This window comes from Chinchilla lanigera, unplaced genomic scaffold, assembly GCF_000276665.1.
Source record: "Chinchilla lanigera isolate Chin_1 unplaced genomic scaffold, ChiLan1.0 scaffold00031, whole genome shotgun sequence".
In the NCBI taxonomy this organism is placed as follows: Eukaryota; Metazoa; Chordata; class Mammalia; order Rodentia; family Chinchillidae; genus Chinchilla; species Chinchilla lanigera.
In genome coordinates this window covers 10,135,534-10,151,771 of record NW_004955432.1, presented here as the reverse complement: position 1 = coordinate 10,151,771, position 16,238 = coordinate 10,135,534, and the positions used below count along the sequence as shown (strand labels likewise).

The following is a 16,238-nucleotide window of genomic DNA, read 5'->3' as shown; positions in this document are numbered from 1 at the left end:
CTAGCAAGTGCAAGGTCCCGAGTTCGATTCCCAGTACCAAAAAAAAAAAAAAAACCCAATACCTCTCCTACATACATATCACACACATACACATTTTATCATCTTCACAACATTCTAAACTCTATTCCACCACAGAGAACGAGGAAACACCACCTCAGGGACTTTTGGGTACTGGAGTTATAAGCAGCAGACAGCCAAGGCTAACAAAAAATCTCAGCGTATAGCTAAAGAAACACTAGCTCCAAGAAAGGTGCACAAGCTTAGTGCCGTAGTCCTAAAAGATTTCCCTACAGAACACCAACACTGCAATTCATGATCTGCTCGCGAACCCCAAGCTCTGTATATGAAAATAATGCTTACTCCTAGTAATACAAAAGGGGTTTCCATGCATAGATTTATGTAACAAAAGCGCTTGACTCACAAATCCTGACCCTGATGTTAACAACCTTATCTTACACAATTTTACTGCATAACTGAATAAACCAACAGTTCATCAGGAAATTTCAATAATCCACCCATTCCCCACCATCCTAGTTACTTAAAACATTATAAACACATAATAATGTAACCATTCCATTTAATTTAAACTCACATTTAAGAATACAAAAAGAAATGATTATTTTAAATTATTTTATAATCATTAAACTAACACAACTAAAATCTTAGTGAATTATTACTAATACACAAAATTTATCTAGTCAGTTAAAGGACATTATTTTCAAATAGAAATATTTTTATTACTTTGTTTCAAAGTATATTTTTCATTTATAATAAAAGAAAGCTGGCTGGAATATCTTTTAGAGTACATATTGATAAAATTATTAACTACAGATAAATTATTAACTTTTAGAATACATATTGATAAAATTATTAACTAAAAGTATCTATTATAAGTTAAAGCCAAGAGAAACTATTAGAACCAGAAACCAGAAACTCTAAATAGCTTACTGTTTAAAGTTTCAGTGGGAGCGAGGGTTATAGCTCGGTGGTTAAGCACTTGCCTAGCACAAGTGAGGCCCTGGTTCAATCCCTAATCCTACACACACATAAAAAATGAGAGTAATTTTTAAATTCCCATAAATTTCAAAAAGAGAAGGCCAAGTCTCATAAAAAGACCTGTAAATCAAACTCAATTTATAAAATACACTCACAAAAAGGGAAGAAATGGCCATCACTGATTCAGCATGTAAGCAGATACTACGAATACAGCAGAAAAACCAAGTGGAAGCCACACTCCTGGGAGGCTTTAGCTACTACGCATTAATCCGTTAGCACCCTGGACAGTGGTGCCAGAGATGGACTAGGGTTAAATCCACACCACTGAAGGGAAGAGTCCCACTGAAGGGAAGAGCTTATTAAAAAGCAAGCTTCACAGACCCACTGAACATCTGAAATGGCAGCGAGACGTGAAAGAGTAGAGGTGGTCAGAAATCCCTGACAAACTCCCCCCGTAAAAGTCCATAGGCACTTGAACTATCATCGTCAAAGCTGCAAGCTGAGAACAGGAATAAGGTTCCACTGAGGAGATGGCAATGCCACCTCCCTAGGAATGCTGCAGCATCACAGGAAAATAAATGGCAGTTGATACCATTCCAAAACATTACAAATATTGGTAAAAGTGAAAAGTGTCAGGTATGTAGCCAAGCCAAAAATCCAAATAGACTACAATGATTGTTTTCATCTTACATGTATAAACGCCATCCACACGGAACACCACACCGAGGCTCTCTACACAGAGCCTAATTACACTGAAGGAAAGACACTTGGGATTTAGCTGCAACTCTGCTGTCAACCTTGGAAATGTTACTTAGTTTCTTCGTATGGGGGGGGGGGTTGTCTTTTACCTATGGAAGTGTCTCTCTCTCCCTCTCCCTGCCACACGCACACCTCCCTCCACAAATATCAAAAGTTATTAAGAACACCAAAAGGAAAACATGATTTCATTTTAAAAAATCTTTCCTGTGTACATTTCAAAATGTGATGAATCTAGAAAGAGTACAATTTGTGTTTGTATATAAAAGGTCACACACTGTTCCTTCCCAGAGAACTAAGCAACTAATATCACAGACAGCAGACAAATCCATACAATTCCGAAGAAATGGCATGAAGCGCTCAACACGGAAACCTACTTGAGGGCGAGGAAGAAAACCCAGGAAGGCAGGAAAAGAAATGTAGCACACAATGTAGAATTCGACCCAAATCAAACGCCCTCGTACAACACTGGATCCCAGTAAAGCGCTCTCCTTTCAGCCTGTGACACACACATCTACATTCATTTAGATGAACTCATTCTGAAGAGAATCAAAATCGCTATGTATTTCTCAGTTCCACCGCACTTGTAGTCTGTAGAGCTGCTTCCACTAAATCATTCGCTGAATGTTTCGTCGCCGTTAGGCCTGCCGCTCCATCAGATCACACAGTTCCTGAGAACCGAGATTGCGCTTTATTCTCCACCACTCTGCTCTGTGGTGCAAGGCACGTTAGACAGCGATCACTGATCAAACTAAAATCGATGTATCAGTCAATTATATTTAAAAAAAGACAACAGGCTCTGGTTTTGATAGTCAAAAATTTCCACAAACTCTTAATACTGGATGTCTCTCTTCTAACTAGAAATAACAAATATTAAAGGATTTGGAAATATATGATGCATATACACTAAAAGTAGACTCAGCTACACTGTATATTCTTATTACAATGACTCCATAATTTTTGCTGTTATATAAAATGCTCCCCTTGGATTGGAGATGTACAAAAATGTAATGTTTTTTACCCAAAACAGAAACAAGGCAGCAAACTAGTACCTGTGAGGCCAAATTTCATGTAAACAAAATGAACAAAAGATGTCTTATAAAAACAATTTTAAAGGAAACAATGGGTAAAAGAATACCAAATAAAATTCCTATACCATATTAAAATCTATGTAATAAGAAAAAATGTTGCAGTATTTAAGTTTGGAATAAAATGTTTCCAATTTACAAAGTATTGTTATTAATAAAACACTTAAGAGGATTTTTATAATACATTTTGCATCACCCAGTAACTAAATATGCATTAACTTTAATGGTGATATCAGTGCCCTGTAAAATCTGAAAATCCAAGAATAATTTATCAATAATTTATCAACAGACTACCAAATGTGCTCTACCTTATCTGCCAACAGTAATCAACTAAACTAAAATAAAGAAAATGTACATCAACGTCACCCCAGAAATGAAAGCTGGAACAAAACTACAAAGTAATGAATTTAACAGCAAAGGGAAAAAAAAGCACAAAAGACAAAATAAACAAGTCAAATCTCTCTCGAATATCACTAGCAGCTAACCTGCCTACTTTCACATTTCTATTACCTTTCCTCTCCCAGTCAATATAACTGCATTTAACAAACAATGTTTAGACCTAATGTATACAGATTTCCCAGACTAGGTCATCCAGGAGCAGAGACAAGTGAAACTCCGCTCTTCGCTCAAATGCTGCTAAAGTGAGAGGAACCAATGACAGCAACAATGCACAGCAGAACGCAGGAGGTAGGAGCGGAGGCGAGGGGAACAGCAGTGCGAGTTCACATCTAGGAAGAGGCATAGTCTAGAGAACAGAGGGTCAGGCAGAACTTCCAACTGAGGAAACTGCAGGGAGAGGGTTGCGAATAGAAAACAAAACAGTGTAACAGGAAAGAACACAACAGCTTCAAACAATAAAGGGCGTCTCCTCCAGGGCAGAAAGATGCCTCGGGGAATATGTGCACACACACCAGGAGACAATCAAAGGCACCCAGAGACGTTTTAAAAATTTTATACACATACATATTTATATATAACACATAGCCTTTAAATCCTCCATATATATTAGAACTACATTTTCCTTTAGAATCCTGCCTACCCATACCTGGTAAACTGAGCAACTACTTCAAAGATAACAATATGTAGTATAACAACCATTGTTAATTTCCTAGCACCTTGTTTTGAAATCATTTTTATGGTTTTTTATTGTTTTGTTTTTGCCTATGCTTTTTTTTTGCTTTTTTTCTCTTTAAAATAAAGTTTTTTTAAAAAATCTTTAAAAATACACTATCTTTATACATATCAATGTATCAGAGGCTATATCAAAATAAAGTTCAATATTTTCTTAACCTAATAAAGCAAATTATTTTGAACAATGCTAAACAAAGAATTTATTCAATGTTTCACAGGCTATTTTTCCAGAAGTTACAACAAACTACAAGGCAACATGTAACAATATACGGACTATTTTTCTATTTTTATTATCTCTGAGATAAAACTACCTGAATATACACATAAAATGCACAGTATAATGTAATTTTATAAAAAAAATGAAGAAAAATAATCTTAACAGAAATTTAAGTCAACATCTTTAATTTAGCCAAGACATTTTTCCGCTCAACACAAAAACAAGTGATTTTGTGGGAACTACTGAGTTAGGTCTGTAAAGGAATTTACTCCCTCAAATGTACAGTATTGCAAAAAAATTTCCAGAATACTTATGGTTTCTAAGAAACTACACTATAACCTTACACAGCAATTTCCACTTAAGGGTCCACCTCTTCAGGGAACGTATGGACTTTAGGAAAGAAAATAGAGACTACAAATTTTGAATTTAACCACTGCTTCCAAATTATCCAAAATCCACCCTAATTGAAAAATCCCACCCCAAATTTACAACTTTCAATTCTATATACATTTATATATGTGAAAATTTACTTACAACAGTTTAACAGGTTCTCCTCACCACTATTAAATTCACTGTTATAATTTGAAAGGTAATTTTATCCACTTTTCAAATGCACAACAGCATGGGTTAGAAACTTGTAATCCTCAATGCTAGGTTGTTATTCAAAGAGATGAACATAAAATCTTCACTGATCACAGGTCTGGTTTCAAAACTACACAAAAAACATTTGCAGACAAAATACTAAAACCCTAACTCCCTCTTCTATACGTAGATTATCAGATTAGATCAGAGTTTATATTACATACCTGAATGGCAAAACCCATTGTGTATGTCTAAGTGAGTGTGTGAGTGAGTCTGAGTGAGTGTGTGTGTGTGTGTGTGTGTGTGTGTGTGAGCACACTCGACAGAGTGCACACGCACGCAGTGGAAGATACAAGGAATTTTTTTCTGGTACTGGGGATTGAAGCAGGGCCTTTGTGCTGTCCTATATCCCCTCCATCCTTTTCTAAAAATATGTATGTTCTTATTAAGTCATTAAATTGCCTAGGCTGAGCTAGAACTTGTAATCTTCCTGCCTCATCCTCCTAGAGTGCTGGAATTACAGATATGCACCACAATACCCAGCTAAATTTTCCTCCTGTAAAGCATAAATTTGGTTTTTGTCCATTGTACTGTTGGTATTTTTTCATCAATCAAACCAAAAAAAGCTATTCTTTTGTAACAAATTCTAAAACAGAAGCCCTACTCTTGCTAAGTTAGCATCAAGTTTGAGATCTAACTGAAAGGAGAAAATGTTTAGCCATATTTACACAGGGCTAAAACAAAGAAAGAAATAAAATTTTCAATATTTAATCAGTATTATTAAAGTCGTAAATCACTAAACGGAAATAATTTGATGTTTCCAAATGAAACAGAATCCAAAACTTATTTCCAGATCACAGATACCCTAAAACTATGCACCACGTAAGTTTATAATGAATTATCAGATGTCTGATTATGTGGGGAAATGACACACTTTCTTAAAATCCCACTTGAACAACAATAACAATCCATCAAAGGTAGCCGGATCGTCAGTTTCATGTGTGTTTGAATAAAACAGCTATTAAATCAGATCCCGTTTTCCTTTGGGCTTTCAGTGCCATCTAGTGGAAGACTGCTGAGGTTGCAATCCAAAAAGAGGCTACAGCAAAATGGCAGGAATTTTTTTAAAAAGATATTGTGCAGCATTATTTTAATCCAGACTTACACCGTATTTATGAGTTTAAAATGTATTTTATCATTTTCTAGACAAAAAAACATACACCATGAATAACATAACAAAACTCTATTCACAGAAATTTACTGAGTTGATATGAATGAAATATTACAAAATGACAATTACATAGCATGAATTTCATACTTGATACTTTACCACATATTTTGATTTATTTTATTCTATAGTTAAAAATATCAACCTAAGTTTTGGACTTAGTTATATTTTTCACAAGCGTTTTCCTAAATTAGGTAGTATGAAAAGAAGTCTAGAGATATCAAATTCTTTATAAAGCTAGCTTTAAAATCATTTCTCAACTTTGTTGAACCACCTTAAGCTACCTGTCACGTGCCCGGCCATTCAGAGACCAACACTAGAGAAAAGACATCACAGCACTTCACGCTAGTGTTTTTCAGACTCTTCATCTTCCACATCTGACAAATGTCCCTTTTAAAATGTTCGTCAAATCGTTCCACATCTCACATTCTTAACCAGCACCGATTCTGCTGCTCCCCAACTGTTCAGGGCTGCCTCCCTCCCTCAAGCTGAGGTAGAGAGAGTCCCATACCTCTTGTACTTTCAATAAATATTTAACTGCCTGGCTCCCTCGATGTTTGTCATGTGGACTGGATTTGCTCTGAAAGAGGGCTAAGAATTTCAGGGTACTCGACAGTATAAAAAACAATTTTAAAGTCGGGCGTGGTGGTGCAGGTCTGTCATCCCGGTTCTCAGGAGGATGAGACAGGAGGATCTTTGTGAGTTCAAGGTCAGCCTGAACTACATAGCAAGACCTTGTCTCAAAAAAACAAAAAAAAAAAAGAAAGAAAAAGAAAGAATTTCAGGAATGGTTAAATTACACAGATAAATATTGTTAGCCTTAACTATCCAACAAAAACTCTAATTTTACAAATTCCTGATTAGTGTCTCCCATGATAGCACCTGCAGAAGATGACCCACCCTAAATGATACACAGTCCTAAAGTGAAAGTTACTGTCCCAATCACTGAAGTTAACAAACTCCAAGTATAGGCCTCAATGCTAACTTTGAGGATGTATACACCCATCCAATACAATTAGTAATGCACACATTTTCTTAAAAATTGCTCTGTACATTCTTTTTTAAAGAATGTACATTTCTTACTTATTACTTCTCTTTCAAACAGTACAATATAGAAAGTATAAAATATCAGAGTGGAAAGGGCTCTAAATTACCACCAGTCCAGCCACATTTTTTCATAGACAAGGAAAGTGAGATATAAAGCAACTTAAATGAACCTCCCTTCCATGAGCTGAATGTCCAAGTCAAGTAGGTCTCTTGCCTGATTCCACACACCTTAATAATCTCTGCAAACTGAACTCTCTACTCAGTGTGTGATTTTAGGCTTCTTTTCGCCGATGATAAGTCAAATCAAGTCCATTTATCTTCTTTCACAGAAGTGCGTTAAACTGTAGAAAATATTCTGCACAAATACCCAGAATGTTATACAGTATGACAGAAACATTATAGAGAAGATAGGTACCCAGTAAATATTTGGGTAAAATATTAATACAATATAAAATAAAAATAAGTCAGGCACGGTGGCGCATGCCTGTATCCTAGTACTCAGGAAGCTGAGGCAGGAGGATTGCAAGTTCAAGGCTAGCCTGGATTACACAGTGAGACTTTGCCCTAACCACTCAAATACACAAACAAATCAAAACCTCCTTCTTTCTACGTAGACCATGCACTATCAAATTCTGACTGCAACAGGTATTTGTTTTGTCCCATCACCCTGTATTTTTCTTTTATGAAAAAAGTATCCATAAACCAATCATGAAATAAACACAGTTGAATCCTGTTTGTATTTGTGAGTTGTTAAATCAAGGCCAGGAAAAAAAAAAAAAAAAAGCCCAAACTTTACCTTTAAATACTACTATGGCAAGGCAGTGCTTCAATAAAAATCCCTAAAATAATATTAATATCAGTACTTTGTTCAGGTTCTAATATCTAATTCCATTACAAAAGCACTACAAAAGGTGTTTATTACAAATACAGACAGATTTATAAGGTCCTAGATACTGATAGTTTTATTTTTTCATCAGGTTTAAACAATTATTCTCAAACATAGTCCCAATAAGTTAACTACAAATTTGTGGCTACTATGATTGTATGTCAGAATGAATATTGGTCACAATTCTTTATCATCCTTACCATCAGTGACGTGAAAACTGACATCTAAATGAATTAAGAGATTTAGGGTCGGGGAGATAGCTGAGCGGCACAGTACCTTCCTGGCAAGCACAAGGCCCTGAGTTCGATTACCAGTACAAAAAAAAAAAAGGTATTTAGTAAATACTATCTCCTTTCTTATACTCTTACCTCTGTACAAAAATTCCATTAATATGAAATTTAATTCTTAGCTACCACGAATGAAATTTTAGGTCATTCTACTTTTTTCCCACAGAAATTGTCAGTAAAACTGAAATTTTTCACTGGATATGGTGGTGCATAACTGTAATCCCACCACTCAGGAGGCTGAGGCAGGTGGACTGTCACAAGTACAACGCCAGCCTGGGCTACACAGTGAGACTCTGTCTTAAAAAAATAAAGAAACCCTTCTACACTGTTGGTAGGAATGTAAACTAGGATAACAGCTATGAAAATCAGTGTGGTGATTCCTCAAACATAAACTAAAAAAGGAAATTTCATTTGACTCAGCTACCTCTCCTGGGTACAGTCCTCAAAAAGAGTTAAAGACACCATACTATAATGATACCTGCATACCCATGTTTATAGCAGCACAGTTCACAAAGGCTAAGATTCTGGAAGCAGCCTAGATGTCCATCAACAGAAGAATGGATGAAGAAAATGTCACAATGTCTCACTCACACACTCACACACACACACACACACACACACACACACAATGAAATATTATTCAGCCATGAAGATGAATGAAATCATGTCATTTTCAGGAAAGCAAATGGATCTTGAGACTGTAATGTTAAGTGAAATAAGTCAGACACAGAAAGTGAAATATCACATGGTTTCTCTTCTATGAGAGAAAATGTAGACATCTTTGAATAGTAGTTTTATGTAATGCAGTATGTTTTATGTAGTAGTTTTATGTAATAGTAGTTTTATAATAAAGGAGAGATCACAGGAAACAGGAGGCAAGCATTTTGGAGATGGGAAAGACAGGGCAGGGAGGGGGGTCAAAGGGACCAAAGAGATCAAACATGATCATGATATGATATATATATATAGATAGATATATAGATATATATGTAAAAGTGCAAATAAAAGTGATAACCGTTATACAAAAACACTTAAATTACACGTATATGATCTAAACATAAGGTCACATTAAGTTGTGAAAAACATACTCAGCACTGAAGTTATTCCAAGACACATTGCAAAGGAAACATCTGAACATGAATCCGCTTTACTGTCAGTCTCAGTACAGACTGCAAACACCACTGACAGCAGACACTCTGCAGACCACAGTCTCGCTGTTCTCTGGCCTGAGCAAGTCTCGGGTTTCCAGAACCATCCAGAGAGAAGGCAGCAGCGCTGCTCACCCTTTAGCCCTTGCAGTGTTGAAAGTGAAGAGGCAGGAGAAGGCCCTGAGGCTCTCGTAGAGTGAGGCTGCACATAGCTGACGTAATGGTATCAGGCATTTCATTATCCGCTATTGTGTAATCTAAGTAACTTAGCTTACCAGCATGTACCAAAGGCTTACTCTTTGCCTGCACTGTTTTTCGCTTGCTGACAATGTGATCCAGGACTCTACCTAGGGCCAGTTATCTCAGAAGGGATACAGCACTGGTCACTGATGGGGTTGAGGGTAGGGAGATCATAAGGAGACTGCAGTGAGATCATCAAAAGTCCACTGCCTACAGCTAACTGGTGGAACAGTATCAAGACAACAGAAAGTTCTTCTACATACATTCGTGTATCTTTAAATCCGCTCACTCATCCATTTGATATTGCTTCTGAAACACAATGTAATCTAATTCAAGGTATGTTCACAATGCATGATAATGGTTTTGCATAAGTCAAATAAAGAGATCTGTTTAGGGTATGTGGTTATCCTGTATTTTCCAATTGATTCATATCCAATAATCTCTAATAACATTACATAAAACTACTATTCAAAGATGTCTACATTTTTGTCTGAACCATTTCATGCAAAAAGATTGGCTAGAATACAATTTTACTGTATTTAAACAGTAAGTTTGGGTCTGACCTAACAAAAAGGCCTACAAATAATTTCAAAATTCACTTTGAGGGGGAGGCGCCTCACGGAAATGGGAAATCATCCTACTAAGCAGCTGGTACTACAGGACAGGGAGAAGCCTTAGACTGCTGAGCAAGACAAAACGGCCGCATGTGCTAAGATACCAGGCGCACCAAACAAGGAGTACTTTCAGATATGATCCTCAAATTTACAACCCTAAGAAGAGATACTCAGAAGTGCCAGTTTTTATCTGTGGTAGAGCCATTATTCACATCAGCAGCTCAGAATGACAACCCTCGAGAGAGGCATCAGGGATTTAACAATCGTTAGTAATTCCGGAGAAAGCCCGCTAGCTTCCAGGAAACATATACGCAACTTGTAAACTGACAAATTCACAGAGGCATCAGGGATTAAAATTTGAAATATACACAATTTATTACAAATTATGTTTTAGCTGCTTATTCAGAAATCTCCACCCCTAACATACAATGAACTATAATTTCTGGCACAGAATGTTACAGAATAAAAACTCATACCAGGGCTGGGGATTTAGCTCAGCGGCAAAAGCGCCTGCCTGGCAAGTGCAAGGTTGTGAGTTCAGTTCCCGGTACCGGAGAAAAACCAAAAAAAAAAAAAAAAAAAAAAAAAAACCTCATAGCAAATTACTTTGCCTATTTCTCCAATTTACAGCAGATCAATCACTAAGTTAAATATGTATAAATTAACACATACATATATAAGCTTTCAGGCTAAGAAAGTGATATAATAAACTCTAAATTTACCAGTTTTTACAGTGTCTGCCTTACTATAATGAACCATGCTGCATTCTAACGAGTAATAAAGTAAAAAACAAGCCCTACACCTGCCATATAACAAACATTTACACAGCTTATCACTGCAACCATTTGCTTGTGGGAAAGAAGAGCTTCTGTGAATCAATGATTATTGCAAAAAAATAAGATTTCCTTAAGAAAGTGAGAAGTCACACTCGCACTCATAGGTCAATACCTTTCCAGGGACCCGGAGATTCTCAAGAGCACCAAAATCACTGAGGCTCTCCGGAGGGCTTTTCAGACCCTGAAAAAAATAAGAGGATATTTTAAGATCACTAAAGTAATAGAAGCGCTTAGGTAAAGAGAATTTAAACTGTGCTGAAGAACTTTTAGAGGATAAAATATACCTAATGAAACAGAAATGACCATTTTAAAAATAGAAATGTCCCTGCTTCAAAATATAGAAAATATATATTCTAAAAGCAATCATGACTTAATACATACAGTACTAATATACAATCAACTAAGAATGAACTTTTAGTATTTTAACACGGCACCATCACAACTGTTGGTGGATGTATAACTTAACTCTCAGTTAAAAACAGTCAAAAGAAAGGAAACTTAGATTATATTACAAAACATATTCTATAATAGAAGAGTACTTAACTATTAATCATTAGCAAATTCACCAGAAAAAGGGTCTAAGCAATAGCATTCCAATTCACAAATATAATATACTAACCAACTGAAGTAACCAAAAAGTTTTCATTAATGCAATCTTCTTAATACATATACAATCCTTTCATTTTCCTTGATTATTTGTCACTAATGCATTAATTTATGCTGCCTAAATTAAGATTTAAATCCTACACATCACTGTTTTCTACTTGTTCTTTTTTGGCTTTAGGGTACCTTGTACAGACATAGGCTGAAGGACTTTGAAGACCTTGTGGGTGTGTTTTTAAAATAAACTATTCAAAATGGTAATATTAGTCTTTAGACAAAATTAGTACATTAATATGAGGAGAGATTTCTGATCCAGTCGAATTGTCCTTTAGGTGTCCTGTATTGGACCTTTGCAGTCCTTAGTAACCAAAATATATGGTATGTTTATATTGATTATTTGAGATTTAGAACTGTGCTTGCTTATCTTTAAGTTAAAAAGGTGTGTATCTTTATTATAACATACCACCGGTCAGATCTACAAATTTTTAGCTCTTGTTTGTTTGTTTTTGGTTTTCGGGGGTTTTTTGGTACCGGGAACAGAACCCAGGACCTTGTGCTTGCCAGGCAGGCGCTTATGCAACTGAGCTATATCCCCTGCTCCAGATCTACAAATTTTTATGCCAAATACTGTCCCATCCCTAAGTCTTCCATTACTCCTAGAATATCTAACCCACCCACCTCCACTTCTCATGCTGTCTCACCTCCTTCCCCCCCCCACCCCCTCCCCACACACAAATAAATAAAAAATCAATACATCACCTTTAGGGTTGTCTCCTCTACAAAGTCTTCCTGACCCCTATGCTTCAAGCAACACATTATTTCTCAGTACAGGCCAAGGATCACCTTTATCAGCATCACTCAGAAAACTTTTTAACCATCCTTAGGGCCTAACACAGACCTTGTATTAGGTATTTCTGGGCTAGGATTGGGAATTTTCATTTTCACTGGCACCTAGCTGACTCATATGATCACTTACATTTTGGAAACACAGCTAGACATTTTCCAAGACAATTAACTCAGCCAAAAGAGTGAAGTTTTAAATTCTAAGTACTCTTTATCTTGCACATCTTAAGACCCACGGGAAGGAAGAGACCTAGTGTTATTTGTCTGTATTGCCCAGTGGTTAGCAATGTTTCGGGAACAGAATAAACATCAAAGAAATGAGTAAGTTATTGGGTAAATGTCCTAGGTCAGGCTCCAGCGTTCACCGCTGAGTAGCACATGAGAACACACAACTGACTGCAGAATGAAGTTTCCAGGAAGCTGCAACCTAACATGCCTTACGATGGGGGTGGGGAGCAGCATCTCTTACTAGCCTTGAACTGCTTGATCTTCCGTGTCTTTACTTCCTGCCAAGAGTCAGCATGAAGCATGAAGCATCTATTCACAATATCAAACTGGTAAGAAGTCAGGCTGGGTTAGGTAGCTGAACGCCCATGTCCATGATATACGCAGTACAGTGTGCAGACGCACATGCACATGCGTATACACATACACACACTGGAAAGTAACGCTTTACAATTCGATCCAAAGCCATGACCGTCCCTAAAACATCCTTTTAAAAGTTGAACAGCTGTGTTTCTTAAACAAATACTTCTTAAATTACGATCTGCATAACTAACAGAAATCCTTGCAGGAAGACAACATGTCTAATTTTCTCTTTCTCTAGAGCTATTCAGTAAAGCAATCAATACCTGAAATGTAAATGTGACCTGTACCAATATTAGCAAAAGGTTTTACCTCCAAATTAGTCACCGCACACAACTCCTCAATATGAGTACACGGCCATGTCTGACAAATGGACAGCACCAATAAAAACTAGAAATGGTGCACACGGCAGGAGCAGTAAAGCGCAGAGATCCCGGCTATGGGCTTCGCAGCAGACCACCCGGCTCTGCATCCTGACTCTCTCACTGTGGTTGTGAACAACTTACTTATCCTACCTGGGCACTACATCCTACTTAAGGTGATAACTCTTTGGTTGTTATCAGGAAAAAAAGGTGAATTATCTGAGGAGCTGAAAACCTGCTACATTGCAAGCATTCTTTATGTTTTTTTTGTTTGTTTGTTTTTTTGGTTTTTTCTCCGGTACCGGGAACCGAACTCACGACCTTGCGCTTGCCAGGCAGGCGCTTTTGCCGCTGAGCTAAATCCCCAGCCCCTGCAAGCATTCTTTATGCATTACCCACTATCCTTAAAGTTATTACGGGCACAGAGAAATGTTTTGTTTTGTTTTTTTTTTTTTCAAAATAGGAATTAAGAAGAATAACGTAAGTATCTTGAAGCACACCTGCCACCCAAATGTACTTCAGGATTATAGAATTTCATCTCTTTAATTCATAGTTTTATTAGTACCTCCTCACAAATGTGAAGTCATTTTATATTTGCCTCTCTACATCACAAAATCATGGTTATAACTGTAGAATTCTGCCTTTATTGAACTGAAATTTTCACTTTAGTTATTATCCATGTTTTTCTTTAGTATTTCATTTTTATTTTGATACTATCACCAGGTTAATTGTATACAAAATTCAGTATAGGTAGGAATTATGTCTGCATTTTCTCTCTTTGCTCTTAGTCAGATTAACACTCCAAGCTACTTCAGTGTACTAGCTACATGAATCCTCATTTTCTATTTACAAGACCAGCAATTTATGCCCTACCAGATCAAAACGAGCATCTGCTATGGTTTGTTTCTTTTTTTTTTCAGCAAAACTCATGACTGTTTAAAATCAGTCTCCGATTTCTCTCCCTGTATTCCCTTGAACCCCCCAATCAGCCCCTCTCCCCATTGAAAGGAAAGTGCTATTGGCAAGTCTCCACCAATCCACAATCTGCTCAGTCCCACAAGCTCATTTTCACTCTCGCCTTACCTGGTCCATCTGCAACTTTTAATGCTACTAGTCACTCCTCCTTTTAAATTCTCTGCGTGGCTTCTAAGACACACTCTTGGTCGTTTGTTTCCTCTATCCAACATTTATTCAATAATTAATAATTCAATAATTCCCTCTATCCAACATTTATTCAATAATTACTCACAGAGGTTCTGCTAAATGCTAGTTGTAATCTGGGAGGCAGGGAGCACTGCCCACTTCCTTTTATTACTCTTACCTTACTGGATGTTACTTCTTATTCATCTTCAAAGAAGTCACCTCTTCTCCCTTATCTTTTAATGCTGAATTCTCAAGCTCCAACCTTGGACCCTTCACATACCTACTCTGTTGATCATAACTTTTTCTTTGCTATCACCATGCTTATAATTCCTCACGTTTCATCTGTACCCTGAATTTTTCTCAAAAACTTCAGACTATTAGGCTAACTACCTACTTTATTTCTCCTGAATAAAGCCTGAAATATCTAATAGGCTTTTGAATTAATAATTCTAAAAACTATCTTCCCTCAGTGTGCTCCTCTCTCAGTTTTATCCAGAATATAGAGGCAAACCCTCATGCCAGTACTCAGCAATTTCATTCTCCCCATTATAGAGGCCACCCCATTTGGACTTATCTATGCTTCTCTTTTCCTCCTAGCCCAAGTCCAATCCATCAGGACTCCTGCTACCTCTACATTTATGGTATCTCCACAATCCAGCCTCTCCTCAATTTCTACCACTCGCATCCTGGATAAGGCCTACGCCCTTTTTCTCTGAAACTACTGTAGCACATTTCTTGTTGGCCTCCCTTTTTTTCTTTTTTCCCTCCTTCAATCTATTCTTAAAACATAGGTAAGAATGGTCTTTTTAAAATTTTAGGACAGAGTACATCTCCCTTTAAGTCAGATTACATAGGACTCCTCTGCGTGCCATTCAACTCAGGATAAAATCCATGGCCTTGTTATAACCTATAAGGTTCTACATAATCCTGCTTCCTTCCCTCATCCCCTACTAATTTCCCTCTCACCCACTGTACTCCACCTACATTGGTCCCTTGTTGTTTCTCAAATATGCTCCTGCCTCAGGGCCTCTGCATTTGCTTTTTCTTCCATTGACAGCCACACGGTTCCCTTCCTCACCTCCTTCCAGTCTTTTTTATTATCTTCTCAGTGAGGTCCATGACAACCTTATCTAAAGTTACAAATGGATCCAAAGTGCCAACAATTCCCAGGACTCCCTACCTTCTTTTCCTCTAAAGTATTTATCACCACATCAGCCTTAGCATTTGTCTATTTTGTTCACTGCTGTGTCCCCCAAACTTAGAACAGTGCCTGACACACAGAGCTCCATTCAACTTCTTGAATGAATTGAAAGCACACAGGCCAAGCAAATGAAGAAGATGAATAACAGATTTCATCTAACTAGAGCTAACAAAGCCCTCTCACCCTCTCACTCTCTCACTGTTTTGCAAGCAAAGATCCGAGGACAGCCAAAACGCCAAAAACAAAACCCTTAATTTCATACCTCTCTATATTAACTCAACATACCATACATTGTTAATGTAATGTAACCAACCATGTTAAAGTCAAGCCATAAAAATATATATAATTAGGATGCCTTGAAAAATTTGTGTAAAACTAATTTTAATTCACTTTTTATATAATGTGATTTCAGCTGTTTGTACACATTGTTCAGATTTTTCCATTC

At 36.9% G+C, this 16,238-nt stretch overlaps 1 protein-coding gene across 2 annotated transcripts in view; it reads right to left on the bottom strand.

The window, feature by feature from the left end:
* The window catches only part of Vps50 (VPS50 EARP/GARPII complex subunit), a 110,111-nt gene that overhangs the window by 92,619 nt on the left and 1,254 nt on the right, over window positions 1–16,238 (bottom strand). For both annotated transcript variants that reach the window (XM_005388036.2, XM_013516067.1), the window contains exon 2: window positions 11,169–11,237. In XM_005388036.2, the coding sequence (XP_005388093.1) occupies window positions 11,169–11,237 (69 nt within the window). The remainder of the gene's footprint in view (window positions 1–11,168; window positions 11,238–16,238) is intronic.